Source organism: Gymnoscopelus microlampas, assembly GCF_963454915.1.
Source record: "Gymnoscopelus microlampas genome assembly, chromosome: 11".
Classification (NCBI taxonomy): domain Eukaryota; kingdom Metazoa; phylum Chordata; class Actinopteri; order Myctophiformes; family Myctophidae; genus Gymnoscopelus; species Gymnoscopelus microlampas.
In genome coordinates, this window is record NC_139948.1 from 41,026,846 (window position 1) to 41,043,256 (window position 16,411).

General features: G+C 41.6%; 1 protein-coding gene across 1 annotated transcript; it reads left to right on the forward strand.

Annotated features, from left to right (window-relative positions):
- The first annotated feature begins 3,771 nt into the window (after positions 1 to 3,771).
- utp18 (UTP18 small subunit processome component) lies at positions 3,772 to 15,843 on the forward strand. Its single transcript, XM_084073049.1, has 13 exons — positions 3,772 to 4,126; positions 6,136 to 6,287; positions 6,520 to 6,615; positions 7,174 to 7,235; positions 7,426 to 7,535; positions 7,753 to 7,878; positions 9,106 to 9,280; positions 10,207 to 10,307; positions 10,674 to 10,764; positions 11,288 to 11,411; positions 11,552 to 11,726; positions 13,192 to 13,334; positions 14,749 to 15,843. The coding sequence occupies exons 1-13, from the start codon at positions 3,911 to 3,913 to the stop codon at positions 14,771 to 14,773; spliced, it is 1,596 nt and encodes a 531-aa protein (XP_083929175.1). The 5' UTR covers positions 3,772 to 3,910; the 3' UTR covers positions 14,774 to 15,843.
- The last annotated feature ends 568 nt before the right edge of the window (positions 15,844 to 16,411 follow it).

The following is a 16,411-nucleotide window of genomic DNA, read 5'->3' on the forward strand; positions in this document are numbered from 1 at the left end:
CGATGAAAGGATGACCTTCGCAGAGGGTGTCCAGGACCACTTGAAAGATTTAAAGTTGCAGATGCTGTCATAAAATGTTGCTTCCTTGTTTATACGCTGTCTGCAAATTGCAGAAAGTACAAATGCTCAAAACTCGGAACATTGTGAGACATGTGCAACGTCTCATCCGACATTTTTTGCGCCAAGCATAAATTGACGTTAAGCCTCCCTGTCTCAGAGACGGGATATAAGACTGGACGTTCCCTGATCCAGCTCCCCCTGCCTCTCGGAGTAAAAATAGATGTCTATTTTATAGTTTTTCTTCCTCACTGTGTGTGTATGTCAGTTAACCGTGTGCTTACCGCGTTTGGGCGAATATGCTCAGTATGAAGGAACAAGCACACAACAGCCAATGGGACTGTGGGATGGTCTTGAGCGACCGACTTCTCTCATTGAAGAATGCAATAAAGACGAAACGTTTACAAAGCGTTCATCCGCAAGCCAAAACTGCTGGAGAGGAGATCCACATCCAGAGCATTTTTGGACTACCATTGTAACCACACTGGATACAGTACATCCGGACGGAGGTGTTGGTCATGAATAGGGTTGGGATCAGGAACCGTAGGAACCGGATCCAACATCGAGGAACTGGAATCGGCTCCATCACATTTGGAACTGTTTCTGGAACCGGTTTTATCACACTGTCAGAGCTGGTATGTGGACCTCATGTCTGCTATACAATGACAATACCGGTTGTTCTCAAACTTTTTTACTTCAAGGACCACCATAACTCTGGGAGTGTACAAACGGAACGGGTCCATTTGGTTCCATTTGTACACTCCTAGAGTTACAGACCCGCAAGGGTCCATTTGAACCCCCTATAGGAATCATTAAAGGGAACCGTTAAGGATTCGTTAGGGAACCGGAATCGTTAAAATCCTAAAGGATCCCAACCCTGGTCATTAAGCAACCGAGGGAACTGTTGCGACCTCCCTCTTTGTCCCGACTGACACAGACAGGCTTAACCGACGTGCACAGAAGCAGGTGTGATCATTTGGGAAGCGGATCACCCCCTATGAAGTATCGAGACTTTTGGCAGAACGCTGAATGGGTTTATATAGCATACCCAAATTGACAGGAAATTATTTGAGGAGATTGTCTCCACAAAGTGCCAAGATGGGCAGAAGTGAAGCGGGGAAACTCGTCCCGAACTAACCTCAACGCAACTTCACCCCCCCCCCCCCCCCCTGCTGCAAGTTCTGTCCAGGTCTGCTGGTCTCTCCCACGCAGTCAAATCCTCAGTCTATGCGTTTGTAACTCAGAGAGGATACAAACCATTAGGTTACATTTGTACTCGCTCTGAGTTAAACTAACACTCACTCAGGATTTTACAGTGCATGTTTAAGAGTGAGGACTGGGGGAACGTACCATGTTGGTAGAATTAGGGGTGAACAGAGACAATCACGGGTAAGCGATCAAGTCTTCCGTGTGCGTGATGAAGTGTTAGTGCGTGCCGTGGGTTGATCCTGTGATACTGCAGCTTGGGGAATGTGCCCCGCCCCCTCCCTCTTTCCTCTATCACTGTGAAATCCTGAGTGTTCGTTTAACTCTGAGAGTCCACTTGTTGTCGATGTGTGGCCAAAACGTTATTTTCAGGAAATGGAAAACAAAAGAAAACAAAAAAACAGTATTCCAATGGATCCAGTGTTGTTATGATTTAGTATCAAGCTCTTGTTAATACTTGTCATTGGTTAAATATTCTTAAAACCCACAGACAGACTTAACCACTTTCAAGCTGGCCTCCCTACATTGGGCATGTCAACAAATGTCAAAAACTCAAGGATAGCCGATACAAGCTTACAAAGTATTGCATCGAGAGATGTTGTGAGCTTGTAGATCGGCTATTTTTGCTACTTTGCATGACAAAGTATTAAATAGGGCATTTGGTCACATATGTCGCCTCTCGGAGTTAAATCAACGCTGAGGATTTCACTGTGTACTTTAACAAAAGACTGAAATCTGATGCATGTTGTCTTATTTGGTACGTCTATCTGCGTTAAAGAAGCATGACAGCTCAGCCTTGGGTCTCTGCATACAGTGTTATAAATTATAATCTACCCCTCATCTGAGCTGGGGTAACCTTAAACATTTAACAGCCTGTTCCATTTGGGGGGTGTCTCGTATCTAAATCAGATGACCTACCGCTTTTTGTTTCCTCCCCATTTATCATTGTACGTTATATGGCTCAAACTTCCATATTGACAAACAAAACAAAAATAACCTAGGTAGAAATACTTAGATATGTTCTCCTACATTTCCAAGACTAATTTGCTACTGACAGTACACATGGTGACAGCGACCTCCGGTCGGTTAACTGTTATTATTTCTTAACCCGCCCTTCATTGCTGGTATTTTGCCTTATTAAATGTTTGCTGTAAAACTGATTGATTCAGGATTTGTACTATAGACCTATGTTGAAAAAAACAAAACAACAATGGAAAATCTGTTAACTGTTGAAAAAGGTGATTTAACACTCTTCATGGATAACAGTAAGAATACAGTAGTGATATTAGATGTTACATTACAGTGTAATAGGTTCATGTATAAAGCTTATTAACACAGGAGAACTAAACACGACATTGGAGCAGGTGGGAGCGGTACATGGGCCGCTAAAGCCTGATTTATACTTTCTACTACGACAGTGTCATGCATAGGAAATAAGCGATCCATAAGCTCACAACGTGAGCTTGCAGATCAGCTATTTTCAACGTTGTATGATGGAATATGAATTAAGCAGAAGAAAGTGAGAGATAATGGTAGTCTGTGTGCTCCTTGTCTTCCTCCCTTTCTCTGTCTTTCTATTCTGTCTCTCTCTCTCTCTTTCTCATGGATGATCTAACAAGAATATTCTCTGTCATTTCCTTTGATTTGATGGCACAAGGTTATTTCAACTGGAGCTGAACTCTGTTTGTCTCTCTATCTCTCTCTCTCTCTCTCTCTCTCTCTCTCTCTCTCTCTCTCTCTGTCTCTCGCTAACCCCAAGAACTTAATCTCAATTATTAACATGTCCATTCTCATACTTCTATAACTCGGTCAGCTGTTGTCCAGCTAAATCTTAACAGATTAAAATGTCAATGTTTAAATCATTAAGGTGGTGTGGAATTATTATTATTATTTTTTATAATATATTTGTATATATTCTCATCTACTATTTTGGATCACTACAGAATTTTGAGCTAAGAAGTGAATTGACTTTGGACAGTTATCTTAATGAAAAGAGGCCTTGTGAGATTGAGGAGTTAACAGTAAGAGCTGATATTACTCGAGTCAAGGACAACTAATAATGTCCTGTGTATGGTTCATAATGTATGAGATATCACATAATTATGTAATGGGAGATATCTATGTTGAGATATGTAATTGTGTTTTGGTTACTAGGTTGTCCTTCTGACTTTGAACACCAGATGGCCTCACATCTGTTTCTATAAGAACTCAAATGAATTATGTCCGGGTTGAGGCTAGTGTTGCCACGTCCGCTTATTATAAGCGACTTTGCTTTTTTTTAAAAAGTTGCTTGTTGGTAGTTGTGGATTGCGTTTTTTTTGGGCATGTTTCAAATAGCCAATGTTATTTAAGCATATTATTCTTAAAACATAGGGTTAAAAGGGCGAAGGGCTTGCTTCTTTTGGGCTTATTTTAATAGACCTAGTCGCTTGTTTCTTTCGCACAATCTGGCAACATTCGTTGAGGGGTCACGGAGCCGGAACCATGTGATGTAAATCTCCAGAAAACAGTACATGTGGATAAACTGATCGCATGTGATTGACTCCAAAACACTACATTCTTCCTGTGGACATTTCTACTCGCATATGACATTGTGGTCTCAATAAGTGCTGTAACACATAGCAGAGCTGTAGGAGGTGTTTTAATCATGGAGGAGGTGATCAGACTCCCTGAACCAGAGGAGAGCAGGAGTGCTGCCAAGAAGAGGAAACTCTCCATGAAGTTTAACTCCCAGAAAGAGTCAGATAAACGTCGGCAGAACGTGAACAAAGTGTGTGTTCTGGGAGAGGGCGACCCGTCCATCCAGCTGCTGGAACATCTGGTGTTCGGAGCTGAAGACCAGCTGGTGGACAACATTGTTAAGGTCAGTGGTGTGTGGAGGCAGTGGTTCTCAAACTTTTTCATGTCAAGGACCCCCAAATTGACACTTATTCGCCCGCGGACCCCCATTTGATAAGATTTGCCTGGAGCTGGGACCCCCATAAGAGAAGATTTTTAAGGCTCTAGCAGTGATTCTCAACCATTTTAGTTTCAAGGACCCCCAGTTTGACATGCATTAGGCTACGGACCCCCATTTAATGGCATTTCCATCTCTGGGACCCCAATTTATATTGTAAAATCAATGTTAATTTAACTCTGAGAGTGTACAAATGGAACCAAATGGACCCATCAGGGTCCATTTGGTTCCATTTGTACACTCTCAGAGTTACAGACCCATAAGGGTCCATTTGGTTCCTAACTATCCATCATTTAGCTGGGGACCCCCTGGAACTCCCTCAAGGACCCCTGGGGGTCCCCGGACCCCACTTTGAGAACCAATGGTGTGGAAGAAGAAAGTACCAATAATGTAGAGATAAATACTCTGTTACAAGTAAAAGTCTGGTGTTCAGAAAGAAAGACCATTACTGCATCAAAAGTAATCAACAAACTATATTATAAAAACTGGTCAAATATTGGCCAAATTGTCAAATAATATAAGACAGAGGCAACCATTTTAAAAAGTCCGATCTACAAGCTCAGTACGCTTTTGAGCTTGTAGATCTGCTATTTTCACAGCATTTAGATGTTGAACCGAGTCAAACTAAATGTAATGCCTCAACTCCTAATATATTCCAAGTGCTTGTCAGGGTGGGGGGGTCCCCAGTTCAAATATGATTATTTTTGGGGGGTCCCCAGTTCAAATATTATTTTGGGGGGTTGCAGCCTGAAAAGGTTGAGAAGAACCACTGCCCTACTGGACCCCACTTTGAGAACCACTGGTATTATTGATAACTTATAATGACACATTCAATATCCAGCCCTTTTAACAATACATAAAAGCTCATCTCTTACAGCAGGTTAGCCCTGAAACATGACTGTCATATCATGACAGTCGTCATGTCATGTTAGCGTCGTGGAGCGTCATGTGAACCATGGCTAACAGCAGGTCAGGGTATAGTATTAGGTTGGTGCAATATAGTAGTGATGCTGTGCAAATGTCATGCATTCTATGGAGAAAGAAAGGAAGCTCTCTCTTCAGACTGTCCTGGTTCTTTATTAAATATGGAATATTGTTACATGTGGACCGGAGTGCTAGCCTGGTTCCAGACGAATCTGCCTTTGCAAAATTGCATGCACTTTAGCCCTCGGCAGATTAGGTCTGGCCCCCCTCCATAGAGATTTAAATTCTCTCCCTCCGCAGTTGTGCGGAGCCAACCAGGGCCCAGTATCCAAATGTGGGCGGGCTTATCACCTTATTTGGAGCAATGACGTACAAGGAAGCACTGCTCTGATTGGTTCGTTCAAGGAAGCACTGCTCTGATTGGTTTAGGTCTAACCAATAGAGTCCGTTTGGATCTTTTTGTAACCGCCCCTTGGAAGAAAATATACCGTTGATAGGGACCAGACTAATATCCACGCAGTGTGTCGTGTGATATTGTCTGGCTACGCGAGGCTACCGGAGTGCACCTGTAGTGTTTCTAGATTGGTTGATATTTCATATATTATAAGTGTGTGTAATACATTTTATTTATTGCTGCCACTTGAGGTCATTATCTTGTCGTCTAGTATCATATCAATTTAAAAGTTTTGACAGAAAACATGTATTTGGTAAAAATTATATCCACTTTTTCACATTCTCCATCACTGACGGTACGGCATTCACAGCAGCACTACTAAACACAATGTAATCTTACTTCAATTTATAGTTTTTACAGGTGTGTTGCAAACAAACACCTGGTGTGGAAGGTAATTGTAATCACACCTGATTTATTACACCCACCTACATATTAATTTGATACCATAACCAATCATAGTGTGTCTTTCCATAACCTATAGGTTTTCAAATTTGTTGAATACAGCTTCTTATTCTATTCTCTATTTCTCTCCCTCCAGGATAAACATCAGAAGCATAGCTTGCTATTGGATGATGATAAAGACGATGGCAACGAGTCCAGCGAGTCGGAAACGGAAAACGAGTCTCGTCTGCGGGTCCCGACGTTCAGGAAACCGGCCTGGGAGGATGATGATGATGAGCAGGAGGAAGAGTAAGAAGCTGTGTGTGTCTGAATGTATTTGTGTGTGCGTTTGCGTGTGTGTAAGAGAAAAACGCACAGTGTGTGCATAAACCTACACTATGGAGGTCATACTCCCCCCTCACACATGCAAGTGGGGGTCGTCCATTTTCATCTCCCTCACTTCATCGTTCACCAATCACCAGTTAACTTCTGTCCTCCTCATCTCCCTCCTTGTCCCCTCTGTTCTGTCTCTCTCCATCAGGGTGGACATGAGACATCGTTTCCGTAAGGACTTGACCAAAGGAACTGCCGAGGCGACCATGACCAAACTGAAACTACAGCAGAGAATGAAGGAGCAGTAAGTAGAGATAGATAGACAGAAAGACAGACAGACATATACTATCACTACAGATGCACCCAGAGTTGCAGAGGTTGGATGACTTAGACGGCTGAATTCTGCTTCTGTGACGAAGTCACCGTAGCTACAGCAAGTGATTTATTATAGCTACTGTATGTGTAAGCTTTAACCGTTGAGTGTTGCGTCACCTCAGCAAAACTAAATGGTAGTTATTCTACAGTACCAAGAAGTAATGATGTTTACACTACAAAATATCAGTCAAAACATGGGTAATCGGTGGTCTAGGGCAGTGGTTCTCAAAATGTTTAGCTCAAGACCCAAGAGAAATTAGATGTTTGCCCGGGACACAAACTAGTGAAAATAGCAGATCTACAAGCTCACAACACGTCGCTTCGCGCCGTGTTGTGAGCTTGTAGATTGGCTATTTTCACTAGGTTACTTATTATGTTTTTTACATTAATGGAATTTCTTAAAACGTTTTTGTTATTTTTATTTATTTATCAAATTATTGTGAAAAATGACAGTTTTCTTTTCTGAAAAAAAACTGTCTGTTTTCAGGTTTCAGAAGGCCATGGGAGGAGCTCCGTCTTGGGCAGAGATCAAAGTCTCAAAAAAGAAAGGTTAGAAAAAAACTCAGCCTTTTCTGCTTTTTAAGACAGAATTCTGCTATTCATGTCAAGATGGGGATATGGACAAAAAAAATCACTATAACCAGAATACCTTCTTGTGATATTTATAAACATCCCGATATATGGTATATACATATATTATTCAGTACGACTCCAATAACTTCCTCTGTGTCCGTATCAGCTGAGGAAGACGATGAAGAAGATGAACTGGACGAGGACGACGAGAGCCTTCTTAGGACAACAGGGAACTATGTGGTGTCGTCAGACAGCCTACCTACAGGGATCCTACGGGTCAGTAGATTTGAGGGTCCAAGGATAGAAGGTGTTGTTTTTACAAATGAAACAGAAAGATGACTATGACTATGGTTCATTCATGTTAAGAGTCAGGGCTAGTGTAAGACGAGAGGTTGTGCATGTTGTGGTGAAGTTTAGGGAATTAATTTGAGGAAATAATAGTAATTGGCCCTCACAAGTATATGAATGTGGTGTTTGTATGTCCGTCTCCCAGATGAAGAGGTGTCTGAATGCCAACAACGCACAACCATCAGACAGCAAGCTGACCACAGTCCAGTTCCACCCTTCAGCCCAGGTCATCATGACGGCAGGCCTCGACCAGGCAATCTCCCTCTTCCAGGTACAATCAAATTATTATGTGTCCCAAAGGGACCCTAGCCACACAATCTCTTGGATTTCTCTAGTTTTCTTTTTTTTATTTTGTAATTGCAGATTCATGTTAGACATTTCATGTGGAAGCAAGTTAAAGCTGCACTATGCAATACTTTTAAGCAGAGGGTTTTATCAATCTAAAGTTTACTTTAGATTGATAAAACCCTCCATTTCTGCTTTAAATGATAAGCCCAGAGGTGAGGAAGAGGAGGATGGTGGCCGTGGTCAAGATGGCCACCAAGAAAATGTAATCCGGTGCTCAGTGACTGTGCGGAATCCCATCCCTCCCCAAATTTTAAGATTGCACGTCTGGATGAAATCTTTCATTGTATTCAAACTGGCCGAATCCTATACATGCGTGTCGTGACTCATGAATCATGATATGTCTTCTATGCAGTTTTTGTGATGAGAGTATTAATATTTGTGTGTGGTTGGTTGGTTGATTGACAAAAATACATGAACATATCATCGGGTGGAAACCTCAAATGTCCAAAACCTTTTTAGGATTCAAATTCAAAAGTAGCAGATCTACAAGCTCAAAATGTGTCGCTTTGCACCACGTTTCGAGCTTGTGTATCTACTACAATTTGTTATGCTTTTTTGTGATCAAGTAGGGTATGTCTGTGTCGGGTCTGTGATGATAACTCATGCACCACGCTGAAAGCCTGATGTATAAATCTTAACCACTGTATCTGAGACCTACACGCATCGTATATCGTCTGTCGGGTGGAAACCTCATATGTCCAAAACGTCCTTACGTGGCTTAGATTCTAAACCACGTAAGGAATTGAAAACTTTTAAGATCAGTCCATTGCTTCCTATTTAAAATGCTGTACACTGTCCTGTACTTCCATTAGCCACAATGAGCTTCAGTTTTCTGGTATGACCAGTGGCGCAAGTATCGAAACAGTTACCTTTCACTGCCACTTGGGGTCGCCAATGGACAGTGTGAAACCCCCCGGCACCAGCACAGTTTTAAAACCTGATGTTATATTTTTAAAGATAATTCAATTCTAGTCTTCTACATAAACACATTGACTTGAGACAGTCTGTTTGTCATGTCTCTGTTAACCACTTAAGTCCTAGTCTATACTTTGACATGATTGACGCGTTGTTAGCTGGTAGATCAGCTATTTTTGCCGGTGTGAAAGTGGTCAAAGTCCCTCAAGCTCTCTGCTGCTCTTTGCCTCCTCAGGTGGACGGTAAGACCAACCCCAAGATTCAGAGCATCAACTTGGAGCGCTTCCCCATCCACAAAGCCCAGTTCACCACGGACGGAGAGAAGGTGGTGGCCACCAGCCTCACCAACAAGATGTTCTACATCTACGACATGATGGAGGGCCAGGTGGTCCCTGTGCTGACAGTCAGAGGTGAGGAAGAGGAGGATGGTGGTGGACGTGGTCAAGATGGCCACCTAGAAAATGTAATCCGGTGCCGAGTGACTGTACAGAATCCCATCCCTCCCCAAATTTTAGATTGCACGTCTGGATGAAATCTATCATTTTATTCAAAGTGGCTGAGTCCTATACATGTCGTGACTCTTGATATGTCTTCTATGCAGTTTTTGTGACCAGAGTATTAACTTTGTGTCTGTGTGTGGTTGGTTGGTTGGCTGATTGATTGATTGCCAAAAATACATGAACCTAATCGACTCTGTCGGGTGGAAACCTCAAATGTCCCAAACTTTTCAGGATTCAAATTCAAAAGTAGCAGATCTACAAGCTCAAAATGTGTCACTTTGCGCCACATTTCGAGCTTGTGGATCTACTACTTTTGATGGTTTTTTTTGTGATCAAGTAGGGTATGTCTGTGTCTGGTCTGTGATGATAACTCATGCACCACGCTGAAAGCCTGATGTATAAATCTTAACCACTGTATCTGAGACCTACACACGCATATATCTGGGGTGGAAACCAAAACGTACGTACTTTTAAGGATTCAAATTCAAAAGTAGCAGATCTACAAGCTCAAAGTGTGTCGCGCCGCATTTCGAACTTGTGGATCTGCTGCTTTTGATTGAAACACAAAAAGTTAGAGAATGGAATATAGGAGGTTTCTGCCTGACAGCGACGATATATTTGTATATATCTGTCAAAAGGATAAAGCACAGACATAAAGATACATTCATACAAGTTCAACATACTAGACAACTAAACAACATTAAGAGAGACACTGTGTTTAGTTAACACAGCGGTGGACGCCACAGAATTCCCGATCTTGGTGCAAAATTGCGGAGGTCCGTTGGTGCAAATGAAATGAATATATATGACATCCATGTGGTTTCTCGTGTTTTTAGGTCTGAATGAAGCCAAGGTGAAGGAGTTCTCTGTTTCTCCAGAGGGAGATTCTCTGCTGCTCACTGGAACCCGTGGATACCTGCACGTCCTCACCTTAAAAGTAGGTTCACGGTTCACATCGTAGGTGTTTAGCTGATAGGTTATTATATTTTTGGGGGAGCTTTTCTGCCTTTTATTGGATAGTACAGTTGAGTTTGCGAATCACTGTCAGACTGCATTAGAGCGTATATGTGGTATGCGCCTTAACCACTAGGCCATTTGGTGGGTTCCCAGCATTATGCACTTTAATTTTTTTTTACTCTGTTGTACGATGGTGTTGCGCAGTGAAAATGTCAGATCTTTAAGCTCACAAAGTTTGTAAATCTGCTACTTTTGAAAATGTTTGACATGCCCAAAATAGAGACGCCTGGTTTAAAGTGGTTAATGCGTGTGTTTGTTTGATGACATCTTTTTGTGTGTTTTCCAGACAAAAGAGGTTGTTCGCAGTATGAAAATTAACGGAAACGTCGCTGGAGTCGCCTTCAATCGCGACGGCAGCAAGATCTACACACATTCTGGTCCGTTCACACGCTAGTGTTTCTGTTTGGGCGTGTCTGTTGTGTGTTGGCGTGCTGTCACATTTCCTCACAGACATATTTATATTACTCGACATCATCAAAAAACAAAACAATTCAGATTTTTCAGTGTGTGAACATTGTGGTGATCTTTAACTTTTACAATGGATTATTTAATGGGTTCAATAATGAAATGAAAGACTGTGATACAATGTAATTATACCAGCTATGGTTGTTGTTAAATAGCCGTGGCATAATCATGACACATCTTGGCCTCAGCTGTATTATTGATTTTGTAACACGGTTGCCCGTGATTAGGGACAAGAATCATCCACAATCTTCTCCTCTCAAGCGTAGCAGTGAGTTATTGTGATTATACAGAGAAAACAGAGAAATTCAGTGTTTTGAGGAGGATTTCCAATTTGGCCACGCTATAATGAGATTTTGTTTAGGATTAAGTGTGTCCTTGTATTTTATCTCTTATGTGGACATAAATAAATGATTAAATGTGTCTGTGTGTATACAGAGGAGGGGGAGGTGTACGTGTGGGACTCTCGGAGCAGCCGCTGTTTGAACCGGTTCACAGATGAAGGCTGTGTGCATGGAACCTCCATTGCTGCATCCAAGAACGGACAGTACCTGGCCTGCGGGTAACAAACACACCAATAACTGGCTTCATCCTCCTTATTAAAACAAATGAATCTGTATTTTTATAGAACCTGTCAAATGTGTTAAAATAAAAAGCAACGGTGGATGGGCTGAAATGTGTGCGTGCGTTCCCTGTCCCCAGCTCCCAGTCTGGTGTGGTGAACGTATACTCCCAGGAGGCATGTCAGGGCTCTGCAAATCCCAGGCCTCTGAAGGCAGTGAAGAACCTGCTGACCACAGCCACCTCATTGGCCTTTAACCCCTCCTCTGACATCCTGGCCGTGGCCTCTTCTGCTGAAGATGATGCTGTGAGACTGGTGAGTCATCGATGTCCTTATTCAGTGGCTCTCAATCTTTTTTTTTATTTCTCAAAAGTTACAAACCTGTAAGTGTCCATTTAGAACCCTCTCAATGAACCCGAGGGTCCCTGAACCGCACTTTGAGAACCAATGTCCTAATGTACCCCAACTTTTAATAAAACAACTCTCTGGCTGACAAATAGACCCTTTTCGACAGCAGGACCTTTCCCCAAAAGTCGGGGACATTTTTCTAGAACTCCTTTTGAAGCAACAGGAACGTTGTATTCAGTGGTGTAGTGGTGATTTTTTAACTGGGGGGAATGCTATTTTTAATACGAATGCACACAGACACGCCCCGACCAGCGTTCGCCTATGAACTATTCATTTTACTTTGATGTTTCATTAATTTTATTTAGGTTTACATGTGCAGAGTCTGCAGACATAGTTTTAGTTAAAAATGTGCTTTTTTTTGTCTGTTTTTATTTCGTTTTAGTTTTATTTGTAACTTTTCCAAGGAATGCCTTGCTTTATAGAACCTAAGAAAGAAAGGTAGGATAATAGAATGCATATAGGCTAGCCTGTGATGGTGTAAAAACCAAAACAAAGATGGACGCTGATAAGAATAGGCTATCCTGACTATGGCTTATGAAACGAGTTTGATCTTTCACTCCACTGCCCTCGCTAGACCAACACATTTGAATGGATAGACCAGACGGGGTTGGGTTCAGGTTGTGCATCTGATGGGTTGTGAAGTGCCTTTAACTGCTGGCTATTGTTTTCCTAAGTAGCCTACTAACAATGAATCTACATAGGCTACTACTACAGCGGTATAGGCTATCATGCATGTTGGCACACCTGACCTACTGTGTAGCCAGGTGGGTACTTGGTGCACAAATCGAGTGGAACAAATTCTTGTGTGCACGCGCGTGCACATGCTCCTGCTCAAAAGACTGGTGGGATGCTGTGGTACCGGGTGCAATAAGCACTGCACCACCCACTGGTTGTATTGTTCCCAGGCCAATGCAACTCGTTGCAACTGCTAGTTACATTGGTGTGGACTAGCCTTAAGGCGCAGAGTGTCGGCATGTGTCAGGTTCGTCCACATAAGGTAACCGTTACTGTTATTGTAAATAGAAATAAACAGATAAAAACAGCAAATCTATGATTAGATTTTGGTCAGAGTGTGAACTAGGGCAGGTAAAGGGTGATTTTTACTTGTTTGACGGTGTCTACTTACTAACCTCACTACTATTGTACTTCAGAACCTTGTAGTTACTGAAACCTGAAACCTTGACGCCTTAAGTCAAAGGTCGGTCGGTCTGTCTGTCTGACTGACTGACTGACATGAAATTCAATTGCAGAGCAAAATGCAGAGAATGATAGTTTCTGTCATCTGATCTGATATGGATTAACTTCACCCTAGAAATAAAGTTGGACATCAATTGACTTAATGTGTCCTGTCTTCTTGTGACGATGTCTCCAGGTCCACCTGCCCAGCCTGACAGCCTTCTCAAACTTCCCCGTGGCCAACAGGAAGGTGGTACACCGTGTCGGCTGCTTCGACTTCTCCCCACACAGTGGCTTTTTCTCACTGGCTAACAACAAGGGCGTAGCCCCCCTCTACAGGTCAGTCATTCTGTCAGTTGTACACTGTGTAACATGGTTCCATAGAGGGGCCGTACATCAGCCTCGCTGCCAGTGCCATATTAAGGGGGGCAGCTTGCCATAACTCACACTGCAATAAATATGCCTGAGTTGTACATAAGCACTTGAGACTAAAAGGTTCTCTCTTTTATAACCATTACTTTACTATACTTTATTACTATGTAAGAGTAAGTGTTTTGGTATGAAAACACACATTTTTAATTTACCCAAGTATCCTATATCAAAATAACATAACTACATGTCTAATATTTGTATTAAAAAAAAACGAACCACATGACAATTGGTTGAGAATTCAGTGACTTATGATGATTTTAATTGTGGAGAGATCTCCTGCTTCAATAGACATGCAGTACATGGGGCATTAGCAGGCATGTCTTGAGCTCCCTTAATATGGCGTTCGCTATGGCACAACGCGCCAATGAACAGCAGTGTATATCTATATCTATAGGGTGGTTCATTTTAGTTCAGCCACAATCTGTTTCATCCACCTGAGCCACAAACTGGTTCATCCATCTGATGGTTCAGACCACATATGGATAATATAGCAGTAAAACTGCTTGGGTTAGGCAGGGTTTCCACTCTATATAACTCAGTGTACACTGTATGGGTGTGGGCCACTGTGCTAAAAGTATTCATTCATGACTCTCCCTGTCCTTTTCTACGCATTAATTTATGAATAGGTTGATCAGGATTAATTCATGTAAGAATTGCGATTCTTATTATCAACAAGTTTAAAATCAATTTCCAAAAATCGATAAAAAAAATACATATTTATCTTTTTTTTCTGCTGGTTAAAGTTACAGGAGTTTTTACTCTATGGTGTTTGTAAGAAATGTAAGCTTACCATAATCACAGTAAACATTATCACGTGTTCAGTCAAGGGCTTTATGGGAAAAGTGAAGTCCAGTCACTTCAGTTCAGCACAGCTGATGTGTGTGTCACTGTCCAGCTGACGCTGACACTCAATGTTACTTGCATCAAAGCAATTATGTTGTGTTTCTGCATCAAATATAACTACACCTAATCTAAGATTCCATGAAAGCCAAGAATTTGTACACAAACCTCTCTGGTATTTTATAATCTTTTGTTTGAGCTGTTGGAAATAACTAGGCTACACTTGGTTGTTAAAGTACAGATGAAAACAATATAATAATTTAGATTAAACCGATTCTTTTTATTGAATCGTAACCCCAAGAATCGGAATCGAATCGTGAGATAGCAGAAGATTCACAGTCCTAATCAGGATATTGTAGTATCAAAAGAACACTTAATTAGTAACACTATTATAAACCTATGGTTGTTTTGCTGATTTTATCATTGAATAAACCAATCTCCCTGTTTGTTTGTTTGTTTGTTTGTTTCCTTGCTCTTCCAGACTGCTGCACTACAAGGATTTCTAAAGAGCGGGATGTTGAAGAGGTTTCATTCTGTATGGAGTGTCTAAAAGGAAATATTCATTAAAGTTGTACATCGTTGCTGTCGAGCTGAAACCTTGAATGCACAAAACCGTTACTTTTCAGGAAATGTGTTCTAATGGATCCAATGTAGTTATTATTTAGTCACAAGATCTTGTTAATATTTTTCATTGGCTAAATATTTATAAAACTATTAGCAACTCTACAAGCTCACTATGCAACACGATGCGACTCGTGAGCTTGTAGATTGACTATTTCCGCGTCTTTGGTGTGACACTCTTGTACTACGAAGGAGGGCAATAATTTACGAAAACGACTTAACATTTTAAATATGGAGATACAAGGTTTCTGCCTGACATCAATGATATGCATTTATGTAATGTATGCATGGTTGTCCTACTCACCTGACCTGTCACCAACCATTGAGGTGTGCATCGGCCTTCTTCTAAACGTTTGTAATGTATGCATAAAAGATAAATGCATACCTACCTACATACATACATACATACATACTGTACATAATTAAACTCACAGTTTCATTTAGACTAGAGCGACTTAACGGGAGTTGTAAAGATTCCGTTTGTGGCGCTACATAAAGATGAAGATGAAATCGGTTGCATCTGGCCACATCCTGACCATAATGGACACTGTAGCAGTGATCAAACAATCAACAGCCTGCTGCTTCCCATAAGCCAGTGTTTCTGAAACCTTTTTTCATTTCAAGGACCCACAGTTAGATATGCATTAGGCCATGGACGACCCCTCTGTAAAATCCTCAGTGTAGATTCTGACATTTAACGAATGGACCCATAAAGGGTCCATTTGGTTGCATTCGTATACTGTCGGAGTTACAGACCTGTATGTGTCCATTTGGTTGGTTCCTAACTATCAGTCATTTAGCTGGGGAGTGGGGACCCCCTGGAACCGTCCACCTCAAGGACCCCTGGGGGTCCCCAGACCCCAGTTTGAGAACCACTGCCACAAGCCGTTTGTCACAATGTGATTCCATTTTATTGTTTTGTTAGTATTGAAGAACCAATACATTTTTTTCTGTACATTATGTCTGTGTTTATTTAATGGGTTGCCAAAGTTCTAACGCACCAACAGTACTTAGTGATGTTAAATAATTAACTTTAGGTACTAATGTTTTCCCACAATGGATGGTTTTAGGCCAGAAGCAAATATTTATGGAAAAAGAAAAGAATGTTCTTTGAGGTTATGAAGTGTTGAGATATCAACTGTCCACAGGGAGTTTTTTTTATTGTTTAGAATGTGCCAAACTATAAAACAAAGTAAAGAGGTGCTGACGTGCTCATGCCAGGAAATGGTTTGAAAGTCTGTCCAATCATGAACAAGTGACAAAATGAAAATAACTAGAAATAGTTCCCTCCACACACACACACACACACACACTAACTAGGAGTGTTCCCTACCTACACACGCACACCTGTTGTTGGAATGCCCCCTTTCCTGCCTGTCTTCTAGTCAACCATTGAAAACATCCACATTGTCCCAGGCCACAGACCGCCTCCAGAGGCTGGCCTGTAACATCCAAACACCTTGTTTCATACTGGTGGAAGGTGTTATCTTTGACCGCTACTGTGGGCCAAAACATGGACTCAC